The sequence below is a fragment of the Megascapheus bottae genome, chromosome 28 (genome assembly GCF_031878675.1).
Source record: "Megascapheus bottae isolate mThoBot1 chromosome 28, mThoBot2.hap1, whole genome shotgun sequence".
Taxonomy (NCBI): Eukaryota; Metazoa; Chordata; class Mammalia; order Rodentia; family Geomyidae; genus Megascapheus; species Megascapheus bottae.
In genome coordinates, this window is record NC_143536.1 from 6,112,177 (window position 1) to 6,127,632 (window position 15,456).

General features: G+C 46.1%; 1 protein-coding gene across 2 annotated transcripts in view; it reads right to left on the minus strand.

The window, feature by feature from the left end:
* Positions 1 to 3,635: 3,635 nt before the first annotated feature.
* The window catches only part of Med13l (mediator complex subunit 13L), a 199,022-nt gene continuing 187,201 nt past the window's right edge, over positions 3,636 to 15,456 (minus strand). For both annotated transcript variants that reach the window (XM_090320164.1, XM_090320163.1), the window contains exons 26-31: positions 14,789 to 14,947; positions 13,223 to 13,399; positions 11,625 to 11,782; positions 8,711 to 8,872; positions 7,342 to 7,454; positions 3,636 to 6,349 (exon numbers count right to left, since the gene is read on the minus strand). In XM_090320164.1, the coding sequence (XP_090176290.1) occupies positions 6,217 to 6,349; positions 7,342 to 7,454; positions 8,711 to 8,872; positions 11,625 to 11,782; positions 13,223 to 13,399; positions 14,789 to 14,947 (902 nt within the window). In that variant the 3' untranslated portion in view covers positions 3,636 to 6,216. The remainder of the gene's footprint in view (positions 6,350 to 7,341; positions 7,455 to 8,710; positions 8,873 to 11,624; positions 11,783 to 13,222; positions 13,400 to 14,788; positions 14,948 to 15,456) is intronic.

Below are 15,456 nucleotides of genomic sequence, written 5' to 3' on the forward strand. Positions count from 1 at the left end.
TTTCTCTCCATTAGCCGTGGCAGGAGTTCCTTCTGTGTGGTTTATTATAACCTCAGAAGTGCTCCTGGTTGATACTGAGCAAGTGCACTTTTTTTTTTTTTTGGTGGGTTGTGGGGCTTGAACTCTGGGCCTGGGCACTTTCCCTGAGCTCTTCAGCTCAAGGTTACCACCCTATCCCTCGAGCCACAGCTCTACTTCTCAGTTTCTGGTGGTTAATTGGAGATGAGTCTCATGTTCTTAGTACTGGAGCTGGCTTTGAACTGTGATCCTCAGATCTCAGCCTCCTGAGTAGCTAGGATTATAGATGTGAGTCACTGTGCTCTCCTCACCCCCCTCTTCCTACAGGACATGCATTCCTCTTCTGGAAGACAGGCTATGAGTGGTTGGCTGACAGGCTCTCTGGGTATAGGATTCTGGCTTGTCAGAGCTGTGCCCTCGCAGGTGGCAGACAGTAACTTTCAGCTTCTGGTCTTGCTGGTGAGAACTCTGGGGTCCCAGCTCTCTGTGGGTGACTGTCTTCCTAGACTGGAGATCTCTTTCAGTGGTAACTGTTTTCTTGGTGCTGTGGAGCTAGATTGTGTTCAGGTATCCCATGTAGGGATCTGAGGATCTGAGCATGTGGGTCTTTGGATAAGACCTCTGTCTGGGTTCCTCTGCTCTTTTCCTGCTAAAATTCCTACTGGCGGGTCCTGCCGGGTCTTCTGGGTCCTTCTTCAAGGCTGCAGAACCCTGGGGTTCCAGCACAGTGCTGGCCCTGCCAGCATGGAGAGGCCTCGGGCACAGCGCTCAGCGGTTTGGGATCCAGGCAGAATGCCCTTTTAGATGAAGTCGTCAGTTTTCCTGGATTCCATGGCCTCCCTGGCTATCTGCAGGGAGCCAACTGGATTCCCATGCCAGCCAGAACAGCAAACCCGTGGAGTCCCTTGACGGAGACTAAGAGGCAGACCCACGTGAAGAGCACACTGGCCCCGTCACATCGCAGAGAAACATCCAGAACACCATCCCCAGAGACAGAAAGAGGAGCTCCACTGTCCACCTCGGGGCCCGGCCCGCAGCAAGCCTGCCACAACAGGCTGCAGGCTGAGGTCCTCTGCCATGGGGAGAGGATTGAGCTAAGCTCCCTTGAGAGGAGATGGGACAGAGCAGAGCTGCTTCATCCCTGAAGGTCCCCTGGGTGGACAGGGTCTGGGTGATGCAGGGTCCTGCTGGAAGGAAACATGATGGCTTAGAGGGAAGCCTCCTCCATACGCTGCTCTCACTCCCCAGCCTTCCTCCAGACTAAACTTCTCAGTTCCCAAACACACAGGAGCTGCCACCCTCAGGCTCCGTCATCTGCACGCCAGAAATCTGCCAGGTTAGATGGCCTTCAAGGCTATCTTCCTACACTGGCCCCCATGCCCCTGAACCAAGACTCCTCTGCTGGCCTCCGACCTTGCCTTCCCAAGCCTCCACTTGCCTTCAGATACCCTGCCTTTGCCCGGGCAGATTTGTCGGTGAAGACTGCCCCCTGGTGGACAGTCTGGCACATAGCACCAACGTGGATAATTTTTCTGTGGTATTTGGTAGCAACTATTCAATTCCGTGGAATTCCAGTAGAGATGCCGCCTTTATCAAGAGGTCAAGGGGATCGGGAGACTGAGAAACTTGCCTAACGCCAAGTGACATGCTGGGAAAGGTACATTGCTTTTTTGCTGTTGTGGCCTCAAAATGTATGAATGTGACTTGACCACAAGAAAGTATCAGATCCACCCATACAGAGGGACCAAATTATGACTGTAAAAAAAAAAATAGTAACTGGCTCATGTCCCAAGTGTGGGCAGGGCCCAGTGTCCCAGCAGTGCACGCAGCTGGGTGCTGGCGGGCACTGGAGGGCTGATTATGTACTCATCCATATAGAGGTGGTGAGCACCTCAAACCAGTCCTGCACCCTCACCCAGAGCCCCCAACCTCTTCCATGTGAGAACCCTGCACACCTCAACATCCTAGCCTCTTGCACATTAGAAAGCAAAACAAAACCATCAAACATCCATCGGGAGGACTCCAGCCCCTCCTTTCAGTTATCTACCCTGCCCAGCTGACCAATGCCCTTGACCCTTCCTCAGCCCCATCCCTGGCCTGGTGGCATGTTCCATCAATGGTTCTTCTCCTCACTGGGCACACCACAGCCCCAGGCCTCGGTGGCTCTGCCTCTAATCAGCCTCCTCCCCTGGCCACATAATTACATCCATGTGATCATGCATTCGGCACTCCTTCGTGAACCCTGGCTTTTCCTGGGTCTGATTCACTGAACACTTCAGAAGCAGGCCCTGGCTTCCACATCCCGTGGCAGGCTTTACCTCTGTTCCAGTCCCAGCACACAGACACAGACACAGACACACAAAGAGGGGCTGTCCCTCACGCTGGGACTTCCCATCGACACATGGTTACACTCATGGAGCAAAGTCCTGGCTTCTGTCTCCACCAGCCTCCATCCTGGAGACAGAATCCCCTTCCTCACCCACTCTGCTAACCTGTCTCATTTCTTTGCATTGCTAGATTAAAACAGAAAAGGTCAAAAAAATCTTTTAAAATTTGACCTGGGGATGTAAAGCAAAAAGGAAAACTGGTAAATCTGGTCATGCACACTGTTCAAAGCCCAGGGCAAACTACATCCTTTTAATTACCCCACACAACAGAACTGTCTAGCAGGTATTAATGACAAGGAATAATTACCAGTAGAGTGCCCTTTTTGTCAAGAGGATATAAACAAGAGAATCATTTAACAGTCATGGTAAAAATTGAAAGGCATCTTATCGACTAACGGGGTAAAACGGAGAGCCAAATGAATCTCCTTTCGTACTAGACTGAGCTGTGTAAATAACACAGAAAACACTGCAGTGTGTGGCTTAACACGGCAGCAGCAGGTCTTGGCAGAGTTTGCTTTTCAAAAACTCTGACAAACTGCACTTTTCAAAATGGGTTTTTTGTTTGTTTTTATTGGTTCTTATACCAGTATGTAAGAAATCCCTTGCCCTAATTTCCTGAACAGCAGGGACACAAAAATGACTCGTGGAATTGTTGATGTGAGCAATGCAGAGATGGTGTATGGCCCCCCTGGTGTGCCAGGCAAACCTCCCTCTGCCAATCCTCAAAATGTTTATGTGCATGCAACAAGTAATCTTTATACCAACTGAGAGACTGGGCCACACCTGCTGAGTTTGAGGAAAATCTTCCCGCTATAAAGAACACCAATACTAAGCACTGCCTGGCGCCCCTGTGAGCCCAGAGGACTCAACAGCACAGTGAGTGGTGGCCTTTCAACTACAGACGGGCTTGCATGGGTTGTGCAGATGCCAAAGTACTGTCTCTGGCCTGTGAATTACCAAAACAGCCATTACTTCTAAGGAACAATGAAAGGGCAGACTATAAAGAGAACTGTGGCTTATCAAAGGATTGGCAACTATGTTTAGGTCAGACCCTTGGCCTAGTTCTGACCTGCATACTATAAGTGCATCTGTGAGTGAGGACACAGCATCTTACACACACACACACACACACACACACACATTCAGATGTACACATAGCACCTTCTGAACAGTAGAAGACAAATCTCATTACAAAGACAGGATGGGTGGGGGAAAAAAGCCACTCGAGAATCTCAGTAATTCAATAATTTATTCCTCTAAAAAAGTGTAAAAGTATATAGCTCTCATCCACAAGGTATATATGAATGACATTTAAAATGGAGGCCTTTTATTATTGTTTCTTTTATCAAAGTCTTAGTGTACTGTACCAGCGCTGTACTGTAGTTTTTTTTTTTTAAATGAACTTCACATGTTTTTGTATTCTCTCAAATTGTTTGCTGTATATAAAAGAAGCTCACTGCAAAATGCTGGAAGGAAAAGGAAACAAAAGAAATTCAGAACTTCCCAGAAATGTACAGCTTTTACATTTTAAAAAGGTTCTGGACTATACATACAAGCATGCTGGACAACCCCACCCTTCCCTCCCATCTCCCCTTTTTAGTTCAAACCATGGTAAGAGTTCTGATTTCTGCAGATTTTCCAAAATTGAAAATAAAAAAAAATAAAATAACTTCTCACTCTGTAGCAAATCCAGGGCTTGTACATTTCAGATTAATTCAGTAAAAAACTCACAAGTAAAATAATGCATATTTAAGGGAAATATTATACAGACTTTTTTTTCACACAGAAGTACATAATAAGATTTTTTAAAATCTATTGCCATTCATTTATTTTTGCACAAAAACGTATAAATATGTCACCAGCTTTTCTTAACTTAAAAAACTTAAATAAGACACCAGATGAAAACTACCCTTTGCTGCCTTTTTTTTTTAAAATTTTTGTAGGGTTTTCTGTTTTTTTATTTTTTTGTTTTTTTCTGCTTAGAATTGCATTTCTAGAGAAGAAAAGCCCCCGCATTAAAAACAGCCCGTTAAAAAAAAAAATTCAAAGTTATGATGAATTCTGGGAAAAAAAGCAACCCCAAAGTGGTAAAAGATTACAAATAACTACTTTACAGTTTGTCTTCTCCCCAGGATAATTTTATACAAGTTTACAATCTTCACCATCTTATGCTCTTCAAAAGGCCTTGAGAATTTTCCTTTCTGATTAAGAAAAAATAGCACTGCAATATTTTTAAAGTCAATTTTACACTGTACACATTAGATACAAATGGTTTTGATATATCGGATTTTTTTTCATCTATACACTGCGAAAGCCGCCCCTCCCCCTTAACTTGGTGGTGCAGAGAACACAAATATCATTTACAAGCTGTTTCTCTGCTTTCACCTTCCCCCCACACAACCTTTTCAATATATTGTTTTAAACGTTAGATTATTTCAAGAAAAATACTTTTACAAAATCATATCAATTATTACATTTTCTTCTTTTGTTAATAACCAGGACATAAAAGTCTCTTGGAAGAACGTTTACAATTTGCATGATTCTCTCCACAGCGGACAAGAGCTCAGTGCCGGGTGGGCCCGGCGGTGGCGAGGGTTCCAGAGGAGGCCGGGGCCTGCCCACTGCCCCCAGCCGGGTGGAAACAGGGTGGCAAACCCACCCCTGGGCCTGGAATGAGGAGTCAAAAATACTTCAATTAGCCAGTAATGCTTTAAAAATGTATTTTTATAAAAGTCCCACCATGAAGGCTCAACTTCAAGTACTAATTTTAATGGTTAAGTTGTAATATTTCTTTGAAATAATATTCCTATGGTCCAGAAAAAATTCACCATATTTGTAACTGGTTTTATTAGCAAACACCTGGACTGTGGTATGCACAAGCCCCTATGATCTAATGAGAGGAGAGACCTGGCTTTCGGTAAGAATTCTTTAGAAAAGACATTTCCATGTGACTGTATATAAAGCTGATTGAAGTAACCGCCTCCTCAACTCTGAGTTGAGCTTGACTTCCCTGGATATGAAAGTGTCACCCTTCACAAAATGCTGGTCATGTGGCACAGCACAACTCCTGAAAACCCAGTCTGTCTTTGACAAAACCTGCTGTTGGGTGGCCGTGGCACTGTCACTTCTCACATGATCGTTTCTAGGACAGAGGTATGGAGTCAGAGAACCCAGCAGGGGATCTTACACGGGGTTCAGCTACGGTACCTGGTCCTCAAGAATGAGATTCACAAAAAAATGACAAAACAAAATAAATAAACACGATGAAGCTGTCCCCAGACCTTTCGTATGTACACGCACAGGTAGGAGAGCAACCCAAGCACTGGCACCATCGGGGTGTGCGCGCGGGGGAAGAGTGCACCCCAGTGCCGAGCCGCCCGTGGAGCTGGGCACTGCTGACAAAATCCCGGTTATACAGTTCAGGTCACCCACAGGCCACACAGCAATGGCTAGAGGACTTCGTCCAAAGGGCTAGACAGAGGCTGAGGACAGACTCTTGTGCAAAAGGACACTGCCGCCTCTTCTGTTTTCCATTTCAAAGCCACCCACAGCCACCATTTCCTGTGGGCTGCATGCCACACGCTGGCTAAAAGCCGCTGCTTATGGAAGTTTCCAGGTCCGTGTGAGACGAGTCAAGGAGTCACTGTGGCAAGGAACACTGCAGCACAGACACGGGCCTGCTGAGAACGCCACAGTGCAGGACTGTGGACAGCGGTCTGGAGAAAAGGGTGGGTCACTGCAGAGTGTCGCAGGCTCCTCGGAGTGAGGCTAGGAGAGAAGGAACTGAGCCAGAGAGAACAAGTGCTTTCCATTAAAGTATATTCATGATGGCGTTGTACAACTGAGTGAGCACCACGAAGTGGACGGGAAGGCAGGAAGTGCGGTCCTGGGTGGCCGGATTGCACGTGAGCCAGGACAGCGCGTTGTACTGCTCCAACACAAACCTGCAGGGAGCACACAGATGATGAGCATGCGCGCTCCCACCCGGGGGAAGGCCTGCTTGCAGGGAGCACCAGGCCTGGGGTGGATGGGCAGGCAGAGGCCCCTCTGCTCATCCTGAGGTGGCTACTGAACTGGAGGATGAGGAGAGCAAGCCTGACTGAGCACCAATCGCAGCCTCCGGTGACTGGATAGTCTAAGTTAACCTCATGCCTGAGAAATGTTTTACATCGCCTAGATGCTGACGTGGTCACCCTTTGGTATGGTGAGGCAAACAGCAGACATTAACAGAGCTTCACCGCAGACAAGCTCCACGACTTTTGTTTCCACTATCTTATTGTGGTTACTAGAAGAAACTTTTCCCCTGCAAGCCAGAGTATTGCTATGTAACACAGACCGGCTTCAAACTTGAGATCTTGCTGTCGCAGCCACCTGACCGCTCAGCTTATAGACCTTTGCCACCACACCTAGCTCAAAAAATTGTAGTTAGACATGAGTACCCTTTTGTTAAGACAGCTCCCATATTCAGGTTGCCTGGAGTTTTGTTTCACGGAAAATTAAAAGAACTGTGGAACACACTGTGTACTTTCTCAAGTACAGAAGGAATTCTTCACTGCCTGCTCAAAGCATTGCAGGAGAATGAGTGCACATTTTGTGGGTGCATTTCACCAGAGCAGCACTCATGTTCCAGTGGGTTTTATTATAGAATCTCTAACTAGTGTTGCTGGAAGCCAAGCCCCGCAGGTTCCAGTCCTGGCACCTCTCTGCCCTGTCCATCCCATCCTAACCCATTCTCAACAGGCAGGCAGGCAGGCAGGCAGGCAGGCAGGCAGAGTTAGGCACAGCCAGGGACCCTGTCAATGTGGCCCCTACCCCCACCTCCTGGGGACCCGCTCGTCCCTGGCAGCTGCCTCTCCTGCACCGTACCACAATTGCTTTAAGACAACAGAGAACCCCGAGCAATGGGATGGTTACAACTGGACCGCTGCGGCTCTACCTTAAAACATCAGAGGTGGTCTTAGAGTCCAGAGGGTGAGGGACCCGCTGGGAGCTCCTGGCAGGGAGAAGTTCATCTGTCTGTGCTACAGAGATGTGATGATGGAGTGATGCCTGGGGGAAAAAAACAACAGCCGTTAGCCTCCACACCCAGAGAAGCAAGCCTGGCGCAGAGCAGGAGAGGGCGGGCCCGTGCAGCAGAGAGCGACCCCCTGGGGAACGCAACCCTGCTGAAAACACAAGTTTGGGGATTCACACTCCTTTTTTTAGCCCACTACTTTTCCTTTAACAGAAATGACCAAATATACAGAAAAATTGTTCCATCCACCCACTCTCCAACCCGAACTATCACCATTATTTGTTGAGTATTTTTTCCTTTGTGGATTATTTTAAAACAAAAATGATTATAATGTTCTAAAGACCTTTAAAAGCTATAACAAATATCATACACACTAAGAAAAGCACAATGCTTCCTTAATATCACCGGAAAATAATCTATTAGTAATTTTTCCTGATAATTTCCAAATCTCCCTCCCTCAAGTCGAGAGGCAGCCTGGGGTACATGCTGACGGACACTGCAGATGCAGTCTAGGCACAGCGTGCACCACACACACACATACATAGGGCATGTGCTGGGTAGCCTGCACCCACTGTATGGGTGCACAGAGACCATCCCATCAGCCCCTTGCTGAGGGACATTTAAGGTTCATTTTGGGGGGAAGTAGATAGTTTAGTTGGGGGGGACCTACTACCAAGGCAGGTCTTGACCTGTATTCCTTTAAGACGCAAGTCCTCTTTGTGCCTCAGTCTCCTGCACGCTGGGGTTAGATATGCACAGATCATTGGGGGAGGGGGGGGTACAGGTCTGCTGCATCACAGGGACACATGCGGGCCACTCTCTCAGCACTGCCCCTGACACAAAGAGAACTGGGTCAAACCTTTCTCTGCTAAACTGTACATGACACATCGTTAGAATGAGTTCATTGTAAGTTATCTCACACAATCCTTTGTTTTTAACTCTTAACATTTCAATTTCAAGGTTCTAAGAAATAAACACAAGTGTGAATGTGGGATCTTAGTGTGAAGTGTAAACTTGTCATTTATGCAAGTGCTCTACTACTTGAGGCATATCTCCAGCCCTTTTTAACTTTCAGATAAGGTCTAATCCTTTTTGTTCAGGCTGGGAAAGAGTTTTCGATATCTCACACTTGGCTAGGATTATAGGCAAGCTGTAATATGTGTGGCTTTTAACCAACTCTCACTTTCTCTTATGAAGTGTGTTGACAGACTAGGGCAGAGGGAAAAAAGATAGCTAGTGATTGATATGTTCCACTCACACCTCACAAATGCCAACATAATGCTATACCAACCTTTAGGAAGAGAGGGCACTGGTTTTGTGCCTGGGGACAAGATGACCAAAACCACTGGGGCAACTTCTCAGCTTTGGCAGTCGACACGAAGTACCCAAGGGCCAAAGGCTGCTGCTTGAGCTCCTCTGGAGCCTCTCTAGAAAGCAGACGCTCACCCTGGCTCTGTAAAACAAGACCCAAAGCATAGTCAGCATGCAGCAACACTGCAGTTATCAACCCCTGATTGGCACAAAAGCCCCAGGGGCCTGAGAAAGGTAAACCGGACAGGCCCTGTCTCTGTAGCACACCGTCAGCAGAGAACTAGTGCTCCACAGAAGATACTGGCAAAACACATCAGCGAGGGCAGAACCATTCCAGCTACTTTACAGTATAAAAATCAGGTGGATGGGCCTCGATTTCCCTGGGTCACAGAGGAGTGCACCGGCGGTCCACCATCCCCGACCTTGAGAGGAGTAACCATGAGGCTGCTCGCCCACGCATGCCACTCATCTTAAGAGCTGCTCGGGGCAGAGCTGGTGATCGGCACGGTGCTCTTACTAGAGCCTCTTGTCCATCTTACCTCTGTAACTCATACTCTATTCAGCAATTCCTTTGTTTTGTGTGGTTTTTGTTTTTAAGCCTTGCATTGAGAGAGAGAGAGAGAGAGAGAGAGAGAGAGAGAGAGAGAGAGAGAGAGAGAGAGAGAGAGAGAGAGAGAATATCCATCTCGACTGTGCCAATTAGGTTAAAAAAAATAAAAACTTACTGCACCTTGAGCATACCACTTCTTCTTCTGCTTTTTTTAAATTCTAGTCCTAGGGCTGGGAGTTTGGTCTAGTGGTAGAGTGCTTGCCTAGCATGCACGAAGACCTGGGTTTGATTTCTTGGTACCACATACATAGGAAAAAGCCAGAAGTGGTGCTGTGACTCAAGTGGTATAGAGCACTAGGCCTTGAGAAAGATGAAGGACAGTGTTCAGGCCCTGAGTTCAAGCCCTGGCTCCCCCCCCTCCCGCCCCAAGTCTCAGGGCTTGAACTCAGGGCCTGAACACTGTCCCTGAACTTTTTTACTTAAGGTTTGTGCTCTACCTTGGGCCACAGTTTCACTTCCAACTTTTTTTTTTTTGGGGGGGGGGCACTAACTGGAGTTAGGAGTCTCATTGGCATTATTACAGACATGAGCCACCAGCACCCAGCTGTTTGACCTTTTGTAATGTCTCAATTGGATGTCAAAGAATAATTAATGGCTAAAAAAAGGAAAAGCTAAAGAAGCTTTTGGTTACTTGGCTGCAGGGAGGCAGGAGGAGAAAGGCATCTGAGCCTTGCTATTTAAGCTGTGCGAGTCAGCTAAAGGCTGGAAGGACTGAAGTTCCCACAGAGAGAGAAAATGCAGCATGCCAGTTTCTTATGAAACTAATAATGCACTTCAATGAGCAATAATGCTGTGTTAAGAGACACAATAAGTTACAGCAATAGACACTATAATTTTTACTTCACAGACAGCAAGGAGGGCTTTTTGGGGTCCTAAGGGCAGCACACAGACCAGCACAAGGCGGCTGTGGGCAAAGACACAGGCACACAGGTCCTGGCAGCAGTCCTGCTGTAAAATGATCCACTGTACAACTTGTGCTTTTAGTTCTAGTGAATAAGTCAATTGTCCTTTCCTAGAAACAGCTATAATGGAAATACATCTAAAATCTCTTCCTCAGTGCAGTGAGGCAGGCAGTAAAATAGGGATAGTGTAAGTAAGGTCTCCAGCCCTACTCTCATGTACTCTGTGACTAAGTTAAGCTTTAAGTACGCTTTCTCTAGATTGTCCTGTAATGAACTCTGTGCTGGTGAGACAAGTTCCACAAGACAGAACACTATGGTAGTTGCTTATATGCAATCAGTCTAAGACACTACACATAGCCAATTTTTCCTATATAAGTTCAAAGCACTGTGAATAAAATGTACAATACTATGAAGAGGCATGAGTCACCTGGCTGTAAGGCCCGCCTAATGTGTGCTGTGGAAGAAATCTCCTGCTAACCCCCTGCCGATATCCTTTGGAAACTTGCTGAGGAAACTAGTCGTGAGTGCTGGATTTCCCTTACCACTCTGGCAAGTTCTTAGACATTTCTAGAAAATCTACCTCCTCATGACTCTTTGCAATCCTGCAATTTGGCTACAGACAAGACCAGGACTGGGTAAGCAAAGGTACCCAGTCTGAAATATCTCAGTCAGGCTCCTTGCCAAATAAGTCATGTGTCTGCAAGTCAGTTCTGAACACGAAGGATAAGTGGGGCTACAGGACTAGATGCTAAAAACCACTACTTTGATAAAAAGAAAAACAAAATAACTGGGAAGTATCAAGCAACCAGGAAAAGATTTTGCAAAGAAAACAATCTCATAAAACTCTTGGGTTAGATCGCAAGAGCCATAAAGGAAGAGAATAAAAATCTATCTAAGCCTGTGCTCCTAGCACTCAAGAGGCTAAGATTATAAGTTTGAAGACAGCCTGGGCAGAAAAGTTCCTGAGAATCTTATCTCCAATTAAATGGCAAAAACTAAGAAGGAGAGCTGTGGCTCATGTGGTAGAGTGCTAACCTTCAGTGAAAAAAGTTCTGGGACAATGTTCAGACACTGAGTTCAAATCCTAGTATTGGCAGATGGATGTATACTCGTACACGTACACACACACACACACACACACACACACACACACACACACACACGTGCGCGCGCACACAATCTCATATCTATAATAAAAACTATTAATGACTGATGAATGAACAAATGAATGAATGACAGATTTCTTTTGACAGGCAGCCTTCTATGCAGAGTGGAAGCGGAAAGCATGTCCTCACAACAGCTCTTGGGGAGCCCTAGACAGGAGGAGGAAGGTACACCTAGGAAAGGATTATTTACTCCTGGGGGCTTCCCACCATCCTTACCCGACTGTGCTGGAAGTGAGAGCCCACACCAATTCCAGAGGGAGAGCCCGGAGAGGGCGCTGGGGAGGAGTTGGGAGAGGAGTGGAGATTCCCAGTTATTAATATGCCAATATCATTGTCCATATCATCTGGGAATGGAAGATCCACAAACATATCATCTAGAAGGGAGAAAAAAACCATCAGGATAAGACGGCAGAAAGCTATAAAACAATTGGACTATTACACACATTTCAAGCTTACAGCATCTGAGCACCAAGTTGAACCTTCCAACAGGAAAGAAAGCCCCTACCAAAGCAGGTCAAACACAATGTGCTCCTCCAAAACTTCTCCCCTAGACTTCTAAAGCAGAATTTGGAAAGAAAAACGGCAAAACTAAAAAACACAAAACCCACTCATCATCTTTTTTTTTTTGCCAGTCCTGGGCTTGAGCTCAGGGCCTGAGCACTGTCCTTGGACTTTCTCAAAGCTAGAGCTCTACCACTTGAGCCTCAGCACCACTTCAGGCTTTTTTCTATGTATGTGGTACCGAGGAATCGAACCCAGGTCTTCATGCATGCTAGGCAAGCACTTTAACCACTAGGCCAAACTCCCGGCCCTCATCATCTTTTTTTTTTGGGGGGGGGAGGTAGCACAGTAAAGTTTATCATTTTGACTTAAACATTGTAATTAAACACATAAAAGGACAAAAACTGCTGAGATGGCCATATGCAGCTTAGGGCAACAACTGGTTCCAGTACAATTATGCAAATATTCATTCAACCTAGAAGTGAGTTTCTTTTTAATGGGTTTTGAATCCTGTATATCTGAGTTATATATAAAATTTGGTATTTTTTCTCTCTGTTTAACATGAGTAAACGCCAGTACCTACTGAAAAACAATGCAAATGGATGAATAAAATTGAACATTTTACTGTCTGATTCCAAAGGAACCCATTAAGAATAACCAAGTAAAATGGTTCAATGGCAAACTAGATTCCCAAATAATTCACATTCAAATCAGATCAACAAATTTACTTAGAGTGATACTTGGGCAAGATTCTATCAAGCAATCCTTACTTTGGGCTTTAATGAAAAACAGAGGAATGTTCATCACTGGGGCTTGATAACTATGATGGGAAATCTTGATTGTCAACCTGTCTGAGAAGCTTCGAGGAGATCGGCGAAGCACACTGGTGCAAGTGCACTTGCAGAAGGATTGGGGGAGGGGGAGCTACCCACTCTGGATGTGAACAGCAGCATCCCAGCAGCTCAGAAGGGGAGGGCCAGGGCAAAGCGGGGGTGTGTGGAGAAGGAAGTGCCACAGCACAGGGTTTCTCCTCCTGCTTCCTAGACACCACGATGTACCACACTCCACAATGACAGACTGAAACCTCTAAAATGTGAGCCGAAATAAATCTTTCCTCCCTTAAGTAGCTGTTCTTAGGTAGCTTGCCATAGTCAAGAAAAGGAAGAAACATCGTAACAGTGGAGACTACTTCAAGTTTTCAAACCCCATGATTCTCAGTTCCCCATCCCTCCTCATGGTTCGTCACAGAACAAGCCGTAGACAACCCATGCCCCGTGCTTCCCCGGCCCCACCCGTGCGTCCTGCTCACTCACCGTTGTTGGGGCTGAAGCCATCCTCATTGGGATAGTTGGCTGGAGCTACCTGGATGGTTGATGACGTGGGGAACACCAGTATGTGTGTACAAGAAGCATCCTGAGGGGTGTTCAGCTGAGATGACTGCATGTTCAGGACAGTACTTCGGCCAAACACGGAGCCCACCGTGACAGCATCTTTAAAGACAAAACCTCTATCAACTTCTCTGGCACAACAGGGACCAGCTCAACCATGAAGCTTCCAAATAGCTTGAATGGGAGTGGTCTGCACCTATTGTACTTAAAACTGTCCCAGTTGTTTGAATACATTCAGGGACACTGACGCAGGCATATAGTATGGGAACCTAAACTTCACACTGGAAATGTTTAACTGCACTCGAACTCCATCCACCAAGTGTTTTTACAAACTCCTTAAGTAGTTCTAAAAGATTTGTCCCTCCATCCCCATTCTTTCCTCCTGTGGTCACTCCCAATTTAAATACAAATGATCTTACAAAAATGGTACCATTCAACTACCATTCATACTAACATTATTACATGTCAGCTACTGTGTTAACCTCCTTATTCAGGCCACCCATTTACTTCGTCATCAGGAACCCCCTGAGGTAGCATCAGTGACCCCTACTTTTAAGACTTTCACCTTGGAACATTCAACAAAGAAGTCATAAGACTTCCCAAGAGGCACAGCCACCAAGGCAACCTTATGTGTGGTACACAGAACAAAGAGCCTATCTAGCTCACACCACACAAGCACGCACTTCTCACTGGGAGTGTGGAGAGGGAACAAAGATGTACTGTTATCTAGACAATAAGAACATACTATAAAAGTATAAAGTTTAGCTGTAGCTCATCAAAAGCCAATTAGAATTTACAATCTTTCCACAGCTCTGTGCGCTGGCTATGCACTACTGACGGCCTCCTATCTGGCAGCCCCGGCACTGAGTGGCTTTCTCTCCTTTGCTCCAGCTCTTATCCTCATTAAAGAAGCTAGAAATACACGCAGGGCAACTTGCAGACTGGGCAGTATCCCTTCTAAAACGACATTCAAATATGGATTGTGCTGCTATCTAGTGGCTTTGTGGGCAGGCAGCGGACAGTCAGTCATCAGTCATGGCTCTGAGCATTCACTCATATCACAACTGTCTCTCTCTGAACCTGTAGTCAGAAAAAATAATTCAAAAAAAATCACAAATCACCGAGGCACTGGTGGCTCACACCTGTTATCTTAGCTTCTCAGGAGGCTGAGATCTTGAGGACTGCAGCTCAAAGCTCTGTGATTCGTATCTCAAATTAGCTACCAAAAGCCAAAAGTGGAGCTGTAATTCAAGTGGTAGAATGCCAGCTATGAGTACAAAAGCTCCAGAACATCACTCAGACCCTGATGTTAGAGCCCTAAGACTGACACCAAAAAAAAAAAAAAAAAAGAGGGAAGGAGTGAGGGAGGGGAAAAAGAAGAAAAAATCACTGCCACTGAAGAGATCGGATGATTTTCACTTTATAGGACAAAGTGCTTACAAAGAGAGTCTCCCTTGGTTCTGTCTGTAGAGAAGCTGGAGAGAGGTTTACCTGGCATCACTACGAAGGATCCCTGGGGCTCCATGGCCACCAGGCAGGCACTGAGGATAGAGGGAGAGTCTGCGGCAGAGATCCCACACATTCGGCACATGTCCTTGAGCTGTTTGCTGATTGTCTGCAGGGAACATTCTCCAAGGAGGATACTCCAATCTGAAGTCAGACAGCACAGGTACAGTCTTTAGAACTCATACTGATGTGTTTGGACCCTACAAGGAATATGGTTCCCCACATTCTCTCCTCATAATAAAGAAAGTGATCTTGAGTTCTACAGCCCTTATTAATACAAAAACAGAGGCTTACTATCCCACCCAGATTGGCCTTCAAGAAGCCTGCACAGACACTGGTAGATGTAGGCACTGAAATTGCCAATGCACCTGTATCACTCCTGGCCTTTCTTCTCCTTGGTCTCATTCTCTCACTTTCCCTTTGCTGTGCCCAGTGCTTTTCTTGGGATGAAAGCACACTTAGAGGAACTTCTATGTGCTGCTGTAGGGAATTTACTTCCACAAGAGGCAAGTAGTAGCAGAAATGCAGGAATAGGTTCTACCAGTGTCCAAATGCATCATAAACAAGAGGTAAGAGTACGTTCCTCTGAAAGATACCACACCCACGGTTCAGTGGGCTGTATCTGCCTTCCTAACATCCCTTCCCTGTCTCCA